The 16,721-nt window shown below is 43.5% G+C and overlaps 1 protein-coding gene across 1 annotated transcript in view; it reads left to right on the top strand.

The window, feature by feature from the left end:
* Positions 1-16,721, top strand: part of NID2 (nidogen 2) — a 129,917-nt gene that overhangs the window by 110,357 nt on the left and 2,839 nt on the right. Inside the window, exons 16-20 of the mRNA XM_082242648.1 lie at positions 5,374-5,503; positions 10,662-10,833; positions 11,664-11,821; positions 12,843-12,966; positions 15,206-15,318. Coding sequence (XP_082098774.1) covers positions 5,374-5,503; positions 10,662-10,833; positions 11,664-11,821; positions 12,843-12,966; positions 15,206-15,318 — 697 coding nt within the window. The remainder of the gene's footprint in view (positions 1-5,373; positions 5,504-10,661; positions 10,834-11,663; positions 11,822-12,842; positions 12,967-15,205; positions 15,319-16,721) is intronic.

Raw genomic sequence — 16,721 nt, 5'->3', positions numbered from 1 at the left:
ATTACAGGGGTGCAGTTTGTTCTGCACTCCTGTGACCCGTTTTCAGCTGAGAGTGCTCTGAAGTCCGCTGTCTGCTGATGTTGCAGAAGTCGGTCCAGACACCGCGTCATCACAACCACAGAGTCAGGATATGCCAGATCCCTAGACCGACACCAGGCTCATTCTTTCAGCGAGCCGCCGAGAGGCTGAGCCAACCTCTGCACTCCTCCACAGCCCAGTGCTCCAATGAGCGAGTAGAGGGTAGAGCGGGGAGCGGTGACTGACAGTCAGCAGCTCTCTGCTCAGGTTGCCGTCAGAACCGAGCGATTGGTGGTGTTTGATTGCTCTGTTCTCAGTGTAGAGGCGTCGGGGGACACTTAGGTAAAGATGAATGGGGGGGGGGGGGGGAGAATCCCATTCATCTCTTTTAAAGAGGAAATACAGTCACCTGTGGTAAAAATAAGTCAGCAGCTACAAAAAATGTAGCTGCTGACTTTGAAAAAAAAAATAGCCACTCACCTGTCCCACGATCCAGCGGTGAACTCACATCAGTCATTCTCACCCGCTGTCTTCGGTCCCCGGCGCTGGCATCTTCACTATGGGCACCCAGCTGTGACAGCTTGCAACTTCACAGCCGGGTGCCCACTGCGCATGCGCGAGTCGCTTTGCGCATCGTGAATGGTGGATACAGTCTTCTGGGACCTGTTAGTGTCCCAGAAGACTGTAGGGGGGGGGGGGGGAGGGAGGAAGGAGAACTTACATTTCCAAGCACCACGGCACTCCTTGCCCGCTTCTCAAAAGTGGCAATTGTTTAAGAGGAGCGGGGAAAAAGTCCTTAAAGTGGAACCCTTTTGGGTTGAGCTCCGCTTTAAGAACAAACCCTACAGACCCTGTCTTGTTTGTAATCCGGGCACCGCCTGTACAGTTAATTGGCGGCTCGATCATCTTCATAACATCTTAGTCTAAGTGGTGGAATTTAGGCGATTGTGATGTAAATCTTTGGCTGTACCTCAAATTATTGTTTTGAAATGAAAGATCATTTCAGGCTATCGTACTTACTGATGGATCATTTACACATCGGCCAAAACATTATGACCACCCACTTAATATTAAATAGGTCCCCCTTTAACTGCCAAAACAGCCTAGACCCATTGAGACATGGTCTCCACTAGACCTCTGGAGGTATTCTGTGGTATCTGGCACCAAGCTGTCAGATCCTCTCCTTTGTCGGCTTGCCTTCTTCCCATACTGCATCCTGGTGCCATCTCTTCCAGAGGTAAGTGATGCAGACACACCCGACCAACTAGATCAGTGATGGCAAACCTTGGCACCCCAGCTGTTTTGGAACTTCTTTTCCCATGATGCTCAACCACACTGTAGCGTGCATGAGCATCACAGGAAATGTAGTTCCAAAACATCTGGTGTGCCAAGGTTTGCCATCGCTGACCTATATGATGTAAAAGAAAATGTGACTCATCAGACCAGGCCACCTTCTTCCATTGCTCCGTGGTCCAGCTCTGATGCTCACATGCCCATTGTAAGTACTTTTGGCTGTGGACATGGGTCAGCATGGGCACCCTGATTGGTCTGCAGGTACGCAGCCCCATACACAACAAACTGCAATGCTCTGTGTTCTGACACCTTTCTATCAGAACCAGCATGAACATTTTCAGGAATTTGAGCTACAGTAGCTCTACTATAGGCTCAGATTAAACAGACCAGCCTTCACTCCCCACACATGCATCAATGAACTCTGTCGCTGGTTCCCCTGTTTCCCTTCTTTGGACCACTTTTGGTTGGTCCTGACCACTGCAGACCAAGATAATCCCACAAAAGCTGCAGGTTTGGAGTTGCTCTGACCCAGTCATGTAAACATTGCCGTTCGACCCTTGTCAAAGTCACTCAAATCCTTACGCTTGCTCATTTTTTCTACTTTCAATACATCAGCTTCAGGGACAACATGTTCACTTGCTGCCTAATATAACCCACCCACTTTCAGATACCATTTTCACGAGATAATAAATGATAATTACTTTACCTGTCAGTGGTCATAATGTTATGGCTGATCGTTGTATGTCCCTGCTAATGAGATTCACCCTCTCTATCAGTCCTGGTATCCATTGTCACTGGGAAGAAATGTGAAGAGAACATCCAAAGATATGTGTTGCCACCAGAAAAGAATAGAGGAAATATCTTTCTCTGGGGACTCTTCTAAGGACAAATGACTAAGAGGGGATTTTCCTACTTTGGAAAGATTTTCTCTTCCTGTTGTGTCTCCAGGACAGGAAGTGAACGGATTATTTCCCTATGGGACACAGACATATTGGAGGTTTTAAACACTCTGCTCTATCCAAAATAAAAATGACATTAAACATACTTTAAAAAGTTTTTATATTGCCATTTGAAGTCTTGAAAACCCATCTTGTAGCCGTCCATAAAAGCCCCAGTGCATGACGGCCTTCGCTGCCGCACTGGTAAATCTATTCCGCAGTCCAGCGTATTGCTTTCTCCAGAGCAGGAAATGGGATCTGCGTCTCAGAAATAATTACAGTGAACGTTACTGGTGTGTTAGCGGTCACAGAACACATTGATTCCCACAAGAAAGCAGATCCGACACATGTGTAGGTTGTAATGTGCTCCGGCCAAGTCTGCTGGAGGAGGCGGAGGTCTGTGGCGTGCAGCTGTGCTGTATGGGATTCATTCCAAATTCCCCCCCCCCCCCTCCCCCGGCCCTCCCAGAGAATCCTTGCCATTGTTAGTCAGTGAAGGCCTTGGGGAAGTACCTACAGCCCCTGTTCTGGGTTTTCTTTCCACTTCCATATGCTATGAGCCATGCTTTCCTGATTGGAATCACTTGTAGAATGTTGGGGAAGGATGTTTGGAAATAGTAATTAAAGTAGGAAGGAGCAAAAAGGAATCCGGAAAAGACACCAGTGACCTGACTGTGCTGGTACCAGTAATGCATTTTTGTTAAGGCTCCGTTCACATCTAGGCGTTTTGGGGCGTTTTTGGGGCGTTTTTCTGCTCTAGGATCAGCTCTCAAAACGCCCAACAAGACCAATCCTATTCATTTCAATGGCCCCTGTTCACATCTGAGCGTTTTGACGCTGTTTACAAAACGCCCAACGCTCAAAAAAGTACATGAGCTTCTTTTTGGGCAGATTACAGGCGTTTTCCATTGATCTCTATTCAATCTAAAAACGCCTGCACAAAAATCGCGGTAAAAATCGCGGTAAAAAACGCCGCAAAAATCGCGGTAAAATCGCGGTAAAAAACGCGCGAAAAACGCTACGCTCAGGTGTGAATGTAGCCTAAAGGATCAGTGCACTTTAATACAAAATACTTTTGTCCTTTTTACCCTCCCCCCCCACCTAATCGAACCCACCCAACCGATGCGTACTTACCCCAATCTGATGGCTGCACTTCAGCTGATTGCTTACATTCAGCACCACAAGTCTTTGCTGTTCTGGGAATGACTGTGTGTTACGGGCCTATAGACTTCTATAGAGGTGTGTCCTGAGGTCGGACGTGATCAGAGATAGTCCCATAGAAGCAGAGGCGTAACTAGAACCTTCAGAGCCCCGGTGCAAGAAACCATGAAGGGCCCCATTGCCCCCTTGCCAGGGGAGCACACAGGGGCCCAGAGACAGCAGAACACAAGTGAACTGGATAGGAGGAGTGGTGGGGGCAGCATACAGAGAAACCAATCTCCTCCATTTTCCTCCTGCAGTTACAGAAGGAAAAAGGAGGACAGTGATTTCTCTACATGCTGCCCCCGCTGCCCCTCCTATCCAGGTGTACAGGGGGAGCCGCACAGGCCCCCTGGAGCATGGGGCCCGGTTGCAGTTGCAACCCCTGTAGTTACGCCTCTGCATAGAAGTCTATAAGGCTGTAACGCGCAGTCATGGCCAGGACAATAGAGATTTTCACTGCAGGATCTACAGCAGAAATGTGGCCAGCAGGTGAATGAAGCTCAGTATGCATCTTTGAAAGGTGAGTTAGGTCAGGGTAGGGGTGTTACCCAAAAAAAAAAAGATAAGATAAGTGCACTTTGTTTTAAAGTGCATGTATCCTTTTAAGACCTTATGGTCTGCGCTTAGAGCCACACTGTCAAATTGGAACGAGTGGCTGTGTCCATACAGCCGCTGCATCCCCATAGACTTGAATAGGCTGCCTGCACACGGCACCTGTAGGTTCAAAGTGCATAAACACATAACCCATTCAGAGACTACGGGCCTCAGTGGGAATAAGGCTTATAGCTGAATTCTAGGCAAACCGCTAATTATACAGATGAAATACATAGAAGGGTTTACATAGAAAAGTATATAGAAATGTTTACCTTATTTATTTTTATTATTTATTACAGGTTTTTATATAGTGCTGTCAATTTACTCAGCGATTTACATATATACAGTGGGGAAAATTATTATTTGGTCTCCTTCAGATTTTGTAAGGTTGCCCTCTATAATAATAAGTCTAATGTTTTATCATAGGTTTATTTTAAATGCTAGAGACAGAATATCAACCAAAAAAACACATGATACAAATATTATAAGTTGAGTTGCAGTTTAGAGCGTAAAATAAATGTTTGATCCCCTACCAACCAACAATAATTCTGGCTCCCACAGACTGACTACAGTAAGTGCTCATGTGGTACACAGATCAGTCCTGTGAATTTAAGAAGTTGCTCCTAATGACAACTCATTTTTTGTTCAGTTGAAAAAGGTTGGTAGAGTTTTTATTGGGAGGAGGGAATGTTACGGGGGCATCCATATACGATGTCTATAGCACCCACCACAGCTGTAGCTGTGCAGAGTCTTCTGCCACTTGCCCCAGTGACAATGGCCATAAAGTCCACAGCCCATGTGGAGCTTGGACTGATTAGATCATATCTATAACCAAAACGTATTTCCTTTAGCTCTTCATAGAATAAGGAATGGTTTTCATAGAATAAGGAATGGTTTATTTCTGTCTTTGTCCTATATGGGAGATTTCCTTTCATTTCTTGATCTCTAGATGCAAGAGCGAGAGAAAATCTCTTCAAAGTGAGGGAAATCCAATCTCTGACAATGTTCACCAGAACGGGCATCACTATTGAAAGGTTTATTCTCATCCACTGTTCTATTGACAATTCTAAAATATTTTTATTTCCCTTCACTTTTCTCTCCCAGTGACAATGGTCTCAAGGACAAGTAGAGGCTTTAGGTGCACTTTACAGGAGGTTCTGATCTGACTTTAATACATGCTTGTTCTAGGGATCTGGCAGGAGTGAGGATGGGCAAGTATAGGAAGCAATTGCTGGGGAGGAGGGATTTTTTTTTTCTGGTAGGTTCCCTTTAAATAGCAATTTGTTAAAGACAGCAGAGGCTTGATGGCCCCTTGTGTGTCTTGCAGGGATCCATCGTAGTGGGCATTGATTATGACTGCCAAGAGAAGAAAGTGTACTGGACCGACGTCTCTGGACGAACAATCAGTCGAGCGGGCTTGGAGCCCGGGGCGGAACCAGAAGTCATTATTAGCACAGGTAATTTTTTTGTTTTCCAATTAACTCTGTAAACTGTAGCCAATAGCTGAAGAACGCTACAAATCTTGTAGGTAAATATAGCCACAAACTAGCTGACTGTATTAAGATAACCCAAAAAATTGTAATAAATTGTAAAATCTTATTGTGTCTGTACTACATAAATGAATGAGAGCGTTATGCCCCGTACACACGTGCAGATTATCTGCAGACTTTTGTCTGCAGACTTACCTTTTCTATGTAGTGCAAGGGCCTGCCGGATTGCATACAAATTGAAAGTGTTTAGGTTTGACCTCATATTATATGGTTTTGGTAAGTCTACAGACAAAAGTCTGCAGATAATCTGCACGTGTGTATGGGGCATAAGGCTGTCCCTTTATGACCAGAGATCATTGAAGTCTAGATCAGAGTTTCTCAACTCCGGTCCTCAGGGCACACTAACAGGCCAGACTTTAGGTATTACCTTGGGGAGATGCAGACTAGAATAATGCAATCATTGAGCAGCAAATTATATCACCTGGGATGTATTTCAGTTTTCTTGCAAACCTGGCCTGTTAGTGTGCCCTGAGGACCGGAGTTGAGAAACACTGGTCTAGATGCCCAGACCAAATGTAGTGTCCACATGTATCCGTTATTGTGACAATGCGCCAGCTAGGGAACAGGGAGTGCGCTCTCAGCACTGTAAGTGGTTTACACAGGGTTGCATATATGCGGCCACTCGGCATAAAGGCTGAACGCCAAGAGGCTGTATATATGTGTGCGGTCGGTGTGAATAGGTTAATTGCCGAACAGCAATTTTAAATTTACAAGACTTTGCTACAACTGCAAGGCAAGCATTTGGCTTACAGCTGCAGGGTAGCCCTATTAATCTCAATGGCTGAGTTTGACAGGTGACCCCCCCCCCCCCTGGTTAAACTCTGCAGCCCTAGGTAAAAATACAGCAGACATGAAGCAAAGGTATGCTGTAACATGTGTTCAGCCCTTACCATTGGGTGGTGAAACTGTGTGAACGAGCCCTTGGTGGTGCATGATAGCATGCATGTTAACATGTGCTGCAAGAAGGCAGCCCATTTATTTTGAATCCGCTGCCAATGCACCATATTGGGCCTGTAATTTGTCTTTTTTTTTCCAGCGCATCTCAACGTGCAAATCTACACAGGCCGGTTGAGGTGCATTGGGATTCCCACTCTAAATTAAACACTTAAGGCTCCTTTCACACTTGTGCGACTTAGGATCTGACTTGTGAGACCCAAAGTCGCAGGACATGTAATATGCTATGTATCTCTATTAGAGCCATTCCAGTGGATACTACTGAAGTTTCTACGACTTTAGAAAAGGTTCTGCACTACTTTGATCCGACTTTGACATGACTTCAATGCAAGAGAGTGTAAAAGTCTTATCAAAGTCACTTCAAAGTTCTATCAAAGTCGGCTAGTGTGAAAGGAGCCTAGGGCCTGGTTCAAACATATGCATTTTTTTATGCGTTTTCAGTTTTGCAGAAACGCACTACAGTCCATTTCTAATGGTTTCCATAGGACACGTGCATTATATGGAAAGGGCCAGGGGACTTTGTTCTGTTTTTTTGGTTCCATAGACTTCAGTGAATCAAAAACATGTATTGAAAAATGCACCTGGAATATGCAAACTGCAACCTGCAAAGGTGTGAACCAGGCCTAAATGTGTACTGTGGGTTACTGCAATTCAAAGGTGTAATTCCAGGCTTAAAGTAGTGGTTAAGGCTCAAGGCTTTTTTACCTTAAGGCATTCTCTGCATTAAGGTTAAAAAACAACCTTCTATGATTATCTCCTCCCCATCCCCCCTAAATACTTACCTGAGTCCAATCTCAATCCTGCATTGAGCTCCCACTGCAGTCAATCAAATCCTGTGAAGTGGGGGAGGGGGGGGGGGGGTACGGCCACACACAGCCCGGTTTAGGATGGAGCCTGCACGAGTGCCCCTGTAGCAAGCAGCTTACTATAGGGGTTCTTTAAAGAGAGGAGGTGCCAAGATCACAGGCGAAGGACCCTTGAAGAGGAGGGTCAGGACCACTCTGTGCAAAACCATTGCACAGAGCAGGGAAGAATAAAATGTTTATTATTTTAATTTTGAAAAATACCTTTTGGGCTCTTTCACACGGCCGCTCCGCTGTTCTTATCCGCTGTGGGACTTTTTTTTTTTCACGGAGCGGATGACATTTGTGTCATCCGCTCTGTGTGTCCATATCATCCCATCCGTTTGCGGATGATATGCGGACATAATGTAAGTATATGGCATTGCGGATGTCAGCGGATGACACCGCTGACATACGATTTTCCTTCCTTTCCGTTTTTTACACGGAGGAAAAATAGGGTTCTGTTCCATTCCAAAAAACGGAACAGAACTGAAAGGAAGAAAATCGGATGTCAGCGGATGGTATTCCGCTGACATCCGCAATGCCATTGACTTACATTATGTCCGCAAATCATCCGCAAAAAAATAGGATGATTTGCGGACAAGCGGAGCGGCCGTGTGAAAGAGCCCTTTCACAATCCTTTTTAAACTTGTATTTAATACAATGGTTTAATTTATCCTGTCTCAGGTTTTTTTTTTAATTATTATTATTATAAGCTCTGAATTTATTTCATTTCTTTTAATGTAATTGTATCTGTTGATTGTATCTGTATTGTGGTATTAGAGGCACACTGCCACCTTCAGGCAGCAGACACATCTGCAGGCTAATGGTTTATTTTGTGAATGAACCACTAGCTATAAAGGCAATCACATGACCTGGAACAGCACAGATTGGCTCCAGATTATTAGGGGAGACCTGGAGTTTTCATTCCAGAACTTGGAGCTCTTACACAGCTGTGCGTTCCTAGTTCAAAGTTGGAAAATTATTATTCCTACAGCACTGGGCACCATTCCTGTGAATGTTAATAGCCAGATTAAAGGCACTTCTGCCTAAAAACCTTGAACAGCAACATAGATACATAGAATGTGTCGGCAGATAAGAACCATTTGGCCCATCTAGTCTGCCCAATATATCTGAATCCTATGAATAGTCCCTGGCCCTATCTTATATGAAGGATAGCCTTATTCCTATCCCATGCATGCTTAAACACCTTCACTGTATTTGCAGCTACCACTTCTGCAGGAAGGTTATTCCATGCATCCACTACTCTCTCAGTAAAGTAATACTTCCTCATATTACTTTTAAACCTTTGCCCCTCTAATTTAAAACTGTGTCCTCTTGTGGTAGTTTTTCTTCTTTTAAATATGCTCTCCTCCTTTACCGAGTTGATTCCCTTTATGTATTTAAAAGTTTCTATCATATCCCCTCTGTCTCTTCTTTCTTCCAAGCTATACATGTTAAGGTCCTTTAACCTTTCCTGGTAAGTTTTTTCCTGCAATCCATGTACTAGTTTAGTAGCTCTTCTCTGAACTCTCTCTAGAGTATCTATATCCTTCTGGAGATATGGCCTCCAGTACTGCGCACAATACTCCAAGTGAAGTCTCACCAGTGTTCTGTACAGCGGCATAAGCACTTCTCTCTTTCTATTGCTTATACCTCTCCCTATACATCCAAGCATTCTGCTGGCATTTCGTGCTGCTCTATTACATTGTCTTCCCACTTTTAAGTCTTCTGAAATAATTACTCCTAAATCCCTTTCCTCCGATACTGAGGTCAGGACTATGTGAAATATTCTATATTCTGCCCTTGGGTTTTTACGTCCCAGGTGCATTATCTTGCACTTATCCACAATAAATTTCAGTTGCCGAAGTTCTGACCATTCTTCTAGTTTTCCTAAATCCTTTTCCATTTGGCGTTTCCCTCCAGGAACATCAACCCTGTTACATATCTTTGTGTCATCAGCAAAAAGACAAACCTTACCATCGAGGCCTTTTGCAATATCACTTATGAAGATATTAAACAAAATTGGTCCCAGTACAGATCCCTGAGGTACCCCACTGGTAACATGACCTTGTTCTGAATGTTCTCCAATGACTACAACCCTCTGTTGTCTGTCACTCAGCCACTGCCTAATCCACTCAACAATATGGGAGTCCATGCTCAATGACTGCAGTTTATTGATAAGTCTTCTATGTGGGACAGTGTCAAAAGCCTTACTAAAATCTAGATATGCAATGTCTACTGCACCTCCACCGTCTATTATTTTAGTCACCCAGTCAAAAAAATCTATAAGATTTGTTTGACATGATCTCCCTGAAGTAAACCCATGTTGTTTTTCATCTTGCAATCCATGGGATTTAAGATGTTCCACAATCCTATCCTTTAATAGGGTTTCCATTAATTTGCCTACTATTGATGTCAGACTCACTGGTCTATAGTTGCTCGATTCCTCCCTACTACCTTTCTTATGAATGGGCACGACATTTGCCAATTTCCAATCTTCCGGGACGACTCCTGTTACTAATGATTGGTTAAATAAATCTGTTAATGGTTTTGCCAGCTCACCACTAAGCTCTTTTAATAATTTTGGGTGTATCTCATCAGGACCCTGTGACTTATTTGTCTTCACTTTGGACAGCAATCTTAGAACGTCTTCCTCTGTAAAGACACATGCATCAAACGATTCATTAGTCATCCTTTCAAGTGGAGGTCCTTCTCCTTTTTCTTCTGTAAAAACTGAACAGAAGTATTCATTAAGGCAGTCGGCTAGCCCTTATTTATTCGGCGTAACCCAAACTGACTCTATGTTGGCCTCACCAACTTGTATTAGGTTAGATTTAATGCTATCTTTCACATACAGGGCCACTCCTCCTCCTTTCTTGCCTTCTCTGTCTCTTCTGTATAAAGAGTACCCTGGTATGGTTATGTCCCAGTCATTTCTTTCATTAAACCATGTCTCCGTAACAGCCACTAAATCTACATTCTCAGATGCCATTATTGACCCAAGTTCATTGATTTTTTTTTACCTAAACTGCGAGCATTTGTAGACAGGACTCTGAGCTTATCATTTCTTAACCTCTGTGCTTCTGACCTGTTTTGGCATTGTTTGGCAGAATTGACATATTGTTGTACACAGATTTGAAAAGTTACAATGTCATAGGTTCATTATATTTAATTTTTAGTGTGTGATTTATGGGTCGGCAGCTGGGGTCTACACTCAGTGTTACATTTGCACAATTTAAACTTTTGTTGTGATGTTTTCATCTTAGATCTGATGAGTCCGGAAGGCCTGGCCATCGACTATCTGCGGAAAACCATGTTCTGGACTGACAGCGGCACTGATAAAATTGAGAGCGCGCGACTGGACGGAACATTCAGGAAAACCCTGTTTGACACGAACCTGGTGAATCCTCGTGCCATCACTGTGGACGCTGTGCGAGGGTAAGGAACGCTGACCATTCAAAGAAAGGTTCGCTCTGCATCAGGAGTCTTCAAACTATGGCCCTCCAGTTGTTCAGGAACTACAATGTCTGTGAATGTCAGAGTTTTACAATGCCTCATGGGATATGTAGTTCCACAACAGCTGGAGGGCCGTAGTTTGAGGATCCCTGATCTACATGATCTGACCAGCATGTAGAGTTCATTCATTGAAGCCATAAAGACTTTTCATTTGTCAAAGTTAGTGTTACCTTTGCCACGTGTATGTTAGATAACAATGTGATTGGCCATGTGTAACAACTGGATTTTTCCTAAAAACGTGATTGTTGGATAAGCAGATTAGCAAGTTTCAGCTACTTTGGATTAGTTATTTATGGTGTAACATGAAACATGGTCACCTTCCCTAACCCCTGAAAACTGTCCCCTCTCTCCGCTTACCTGAATTGCAGGGTGCTTCTTGCTGCAGGGATCTCTGAATTTGAAGACTATAAGTCTCTTCTGCCACTATGGCAGAGGAAATCCCAGGTCACCTTGGCAGCACATGATGTCACCATGGTTTGTAGTCCATTGTTTACCTCCTCCAGCCCCAGAAGATCCATACCTCCCATACAGACCTGGGGCTGGAGGTAAACAATTGCAGGGACCGGTGCTGTGTGCCTGAATGCAAACATGTAATATATTGTTTTATTAATTTGGGTGAATTATTGTTTGCAAAAGGTGGAATGTGCCATCAATTCTGTGTTTTTTTTCTTATAAATCCATTCAAACTCTATTTTTAATAACTCAATCTTTATTATGGAACACCGATACTTATTGCTCTCTCACCCATGCAGGAACCTGTACTGGACAGACTGGAACAGAGAGGCTCCAAAGATTGAAACCTCTTACGTCGATGGCTCAAACAGGAGGATTCTGGTCAATGATAATCTTGGCTTACCCAATGGACTGACGTTTGATCCCTTCTCCAAACAGATATGTTGGGCAGATGCAGGTACTTTTATTTATACATAGTTACAAAGTAGGTAAGGTTGAATAAAGACAAAAGTCCATCCAGTTCAACCTGTGCATGTGTGCCAGTGTCGATAATTATTTCCCATGTCCCTGTATGTTGTGTCCATAAAGATGCACATCCAAAGATCTTTTAAAGATATCAATACTCCCCACTAGCACCACCAATTGTGGAAGAGAGTTCCACATCCTTATCGTCCTGACAGTTAAAAAAAAAAAAAACCCCCCTATGCAGCTTAAGGTTAAACCACTTCTCCAATCTCATTGTGTGACCCCCCCCCCGTTTCCTCTTAAACTCCGAGACTGAATTGATTTTTTCCTACTCTTGGATCACCATTGAGGTATTTGTATAATGCTATCATATCTCCTCTCAAGCATCTGATGGGGCAATAAAGCAATTCAGGTAAGAAAATTGCTTCATCTGTGGCTGGCTTTAGGGGCAGACTCCACTTCGATCAGCATGGGATCTGTCCACAGAGCAGATAAATGACCGGTCCGTGTGCACTCTTCCGTTTCTACAGAGCAGACACAAATGGAGCTCTGCTCAATGGGCAGTTGGGTGTAAACAGACCCCGGTGTGCCTTTACATCCAACTTCCCTCCAATCGCCCTAGATGGAGGTGGACGATTCCCTTCCATTTTTCTTTTAGTGGATTGGATTGGAGGTAGGTGGGAGTAAACAGACACAAGTTCATTTACACCTGCCAGTCCATAGGGGTGAATGGAGTATCCCATCAGGTCTGCCTGGAAAACTGACAGGCTGACCAGATTGGATCCTTCATGTGAAAGGGGGCCTAATTGTACTCCTTTTTTTACTGGAAAAAATACTGAAGCAGTATTTTTTTTTTTTTTTTTAAACAAGTACATACACAAGTAGTGTGATCAATGGATGTTTATTATGCTGAATGCAGTCAGCTGTTAATCATATTTAGCATTATGGAACACCTAGTATACTGTGTTTTGTTCATGGTGATTTCTATTCCCCCCCCCCCCCCCCCCCCCCAGGAACCAAGAAACTAGAATGTATTTTGTCCAATGGAAGTGGACGGCGAGTGATACAGAGTAACCTCAATTATCCCTTCAGTGTTGTGGGCTTCGCTAATCACTTCTACCACACGGACTGGAGGAGGTAAGAAAGGACCATTACTTACAATTGATTTAGGGGCTTGTTCACACCAGAACAGTGGTCCGTGTGCATTTCCCACACCGCATGCTGGGTGTACAATCTAATCCGGGTGTCATAAAATAAACAACACCCCAAACGCAGATTGCAAATGCAGTGCATTTGCTTGAAGCAGATTGCATGGGTACTACAATTCCATGCAGTCAGATGCAGTGCGTTTTTGGCGCATTCACTACTTTTGCTGCAATTTCAGCCTATTCAAATGATTGGGTTGAAAATCGCACTGCACGAAGTTGCAGAGTGTGTCAGGTGTGGACCGGCCCTTAGAGTAAAGGATTTATTTGGCTCTAATTTTTTTTTACCTAATAAACTTTAAATCTGTACAGTGCAGGGCCTTCTGTTGGACATCAACTGAGCCCCACCACCAATAGCTCAATGTCAGAGCCTATGTGGCAAGTCAGGCAGATATCTAGGCCCTTGGTGTTTAACATGCTTCCTAGGCATGTAAATAAAAAAAAAAAAAAAAAAAAAAGCAATCTGAAGGGTGCTTTAGCAGTATACCAATCTAATACTAAACCTACTCTCTGCCACATTCTAAAACAAATCTGTCTAGCCCTGTAACCAAGCAATCGCTATACTTGCCTGATCTGCAGCCGCACCAGTCCAGTCCCACGCTGAGCTGTCAGCAGTGATTTCAGTGTGTAGGTGTGTGCAGGAGAAGCAGCCGACAACGGAAGCCTCAAGTCTATAGGCGATGTCACTTCCCAGCCATTGTCGGTTCTCTCCTGCACACAGCATCTGCCGCTGGAGACCGGACTGGATCGGCTGCAGAACAGGTATGTATAGCGATTTGTTTTTATTTTTTCAACTTTACAGGGTTAGATAGATTTGTTTTTAGAATGTGGCTGAACTTTCACCTCAAGGGGTCAGTTTACCCATAACTAGTATTTAAATTTTTGGGGAGAGATATTCAATTGCTTATCTCAGGGGTAAGGGTTTGGGCACTTGTGTGACATCACCTCCATGCCTCTCCTACTTGTCCAATCAGAGAACGCTTTGCAATCATTCAGAAATAGCAAAGTATTCTTTGAATGGAACTCGTGCCGAGCGGCCAACCTCCTGTGTTTAGAATGCAGCTGCTCAGCACGGGACATGGAAGTAAGTGGAGATCACTGGAATAGCTGTGTCTACTTCAATGATTTCCAACTTCCAGGGGCATCAGCCAGGTATGATAAACCTAATTCTTCTTTAATGAGATATTGCCACTTTGTCTCTTTAGAGCAGAGTAACCAAAGTCTATGCAATGCCCTTCAAGCCACCTCTCTAAGCACTCCCACACCTTCCTCTTTAGCAGCTGAAAGCAAAATACCCAATATCAGCTGGTGTCGGAGCTAAGAGGGCGTGGGGATGGCATCCAACCTCCATCATGTAACCGCACTCAAGTTTATTGATTGGTCTCCAGGCTCAAGCACTGCATCACAGACGCTCACATGCCTCCTATACACAAAGTATTTTGTGCTGGCTGGGGCAGTGGTAAATTGGTGGAGGCAAGTAGCAGAGGGTTGGGGGTTACACACAGACACGTGTATAACCGTGTAAAACTATCAGCGCAATATTGATAAAATTAAATAATGTACTCGCAGTGCAACAAAATCTTAAAGTGTCCGGCTGCTAACACAAAACAGTGTTATTTACTCCACAATCATAAACTAAAACCATATACAGTGCTGCACTAGTATTGTATATGGTTTTAGTTACACACAGACACTGTCATTTTTTTCTGAATGGTTAAAGTAATGGTGTCTTTTTTAAACACAGTTGCAATTCTAGCCATATTACCCTGGTAAAACCAGAAAACATTTCAGTGACCCCAGCAGACATCCCTACAACTGATACAAGCAGACATGGAGTAATATTCATCATCTGATACATTTACAAACTTACTGGATCGGACTTAAAGTATAAGTTCACCTTTGTGAACATGTTGCTGCTCCTGCAGCCTCTTCCCGATCCCCCTTCTAATTTTATTATTAAGGTGAACTTATCCGTTAACATGTCAAATTTGGTTTAAACTTACTTGCCATTCACATCCCTTTTTTGACATTTAAACCAGACTTCAGTCTTTGTCATGTTTTGCTAAGCTGGCCTGCCTTACATTATTATGATGCAGCAAGGATAATACATGTGGGCGATGTTTCTGGTGTAAAAGTATTTTGCAGCTGATTTCTTCTGTCTTTTCTTCCAGGGATGGTGTGATATCCATAAATAAAGAGAACGGACAGATCACAGAGGAATATCTCCCAGAACAGCGATCACACCTCTATGGCATAACAGCAATATATCCATATTGTCCTTCTGGTGAGTCCCCACATTGTGATACTTGCACACCTATTTCTTTGTGATGGTTTGCAGCTACCATTTTATAAAAATATCCAATGTTTCGTCCACAATGGGGTTGAAGTATTAGGAGCTGATACCTATATTGATTTATCTTTGTTTCAGACCATGCAATCTTGGGGCTGGCAGGTCTTACAGATTGCAGTGCTATATTGCCAATGTACAGATTGTTATTGGGCTTCATTCACACTGAGCGTATAGTTTTTCCAGGTGTTTGGAGGCAGGCATTTGACATCTGACCAAAAATGCTTGTAATCTGCCAAAAAAGAAGCTCATACTTTGAGCTACAGGCAACAAAAACGCCCATATGTGAATAGAGGCCATTTTAATGAATGGGATTTTGCTTGTTGGGCGTTTTTGAGGTTTCAGAGATGAGCGTTTTACGAGCTGAAAAATGCTCAGGTGGGAACAGGGCCTTAAAGGTTTGTCACTTTGGCATGATACAGTCAGCCTTTTTACCTCTTGGTAATCTCATGTGCTGCAAGCCAGAAACACAGAGGGCACCTCAGCATGTCCCAACCTGGAAACTAGAGGCAGGCGCAAGTTACATATTTGGTCAGAAATAAAAAGAAAGGCATTATAACGTTTACACGCTATACTGAAACAAACTATCCTTTAACCACTTCAATACCGGGCACTTTAACCCCCTTTCTACCCAGGCCAATTTTCAGCTTTCACAGTTTGAATGACATATGCAACACTGTACCCATATGACATTTTTCCTTTTTTATAAACAGAGCTTTCTTTTGGTGGTTATTTAACCACCACTGGGGTTTTTTGTTTTTGCTAAAGAAGCGAAAAAAGACATTTCAGGGGGAAAAAAAAACAAGTTATTAGTTTTGGTCATAAAAATTTGTAAATAAGTAATTTTTCTACTTCCCTGATGAGCACTACTGCAGAGGCACGGATAATCGGTGCCCTAATTATCAGTGTTATCAGCTCTCCTCTCGCACTGTCAGCGTGAGGAGAAGATTGCCCATAACCAACAAATCCGGTTTACAGTGTCATCAGCTGCGATTGGACTGATCATGTAGTAAAGAGCCACTGTGATTGGCTCTTTACCACGATCACTGCAGATGCATGCCGCAGGGGGGGGGGGGGCGCACAGGCAGTGCGAGCACGGGAGGACGTTATAGGACGGCCTCCTAGCAAAGTACAATCGCACTGTAGCCGTCGTTCGGCTATAGCACGGTCGTGAATAGGTAAAAATGTTTAGACGATCTACCGTATTCTTTCCTGTCTCCATGCCATGGCAATTTTTGAGCCAAGCAAATTCTTCTTGCTGCTGCAGTATAATAAACACAAACTATCAGTAATTGTAATGTTGGAGCAAAATAAAATACCTTGATTTGTTTTCCTTTGTG

Source organism: Pelophylax lessonae (genome assembly GCF_965119305.1).
Source record: "Pelophylax lessonae genome assembly, chromosome: 13".
Classification (NCBI taxonomy): domain Eukaryota; kingdom Metazoa; phylum Chordata; class Amphibia; order Anura; family Ranidae; genus Pelophylax; species Pelophylax lessonae.
The sequence above is the reverse complement of the archived record's forward strand: the minus strand, read 5'-3'. Positions and strand labels throughout refer to the sequence as shown.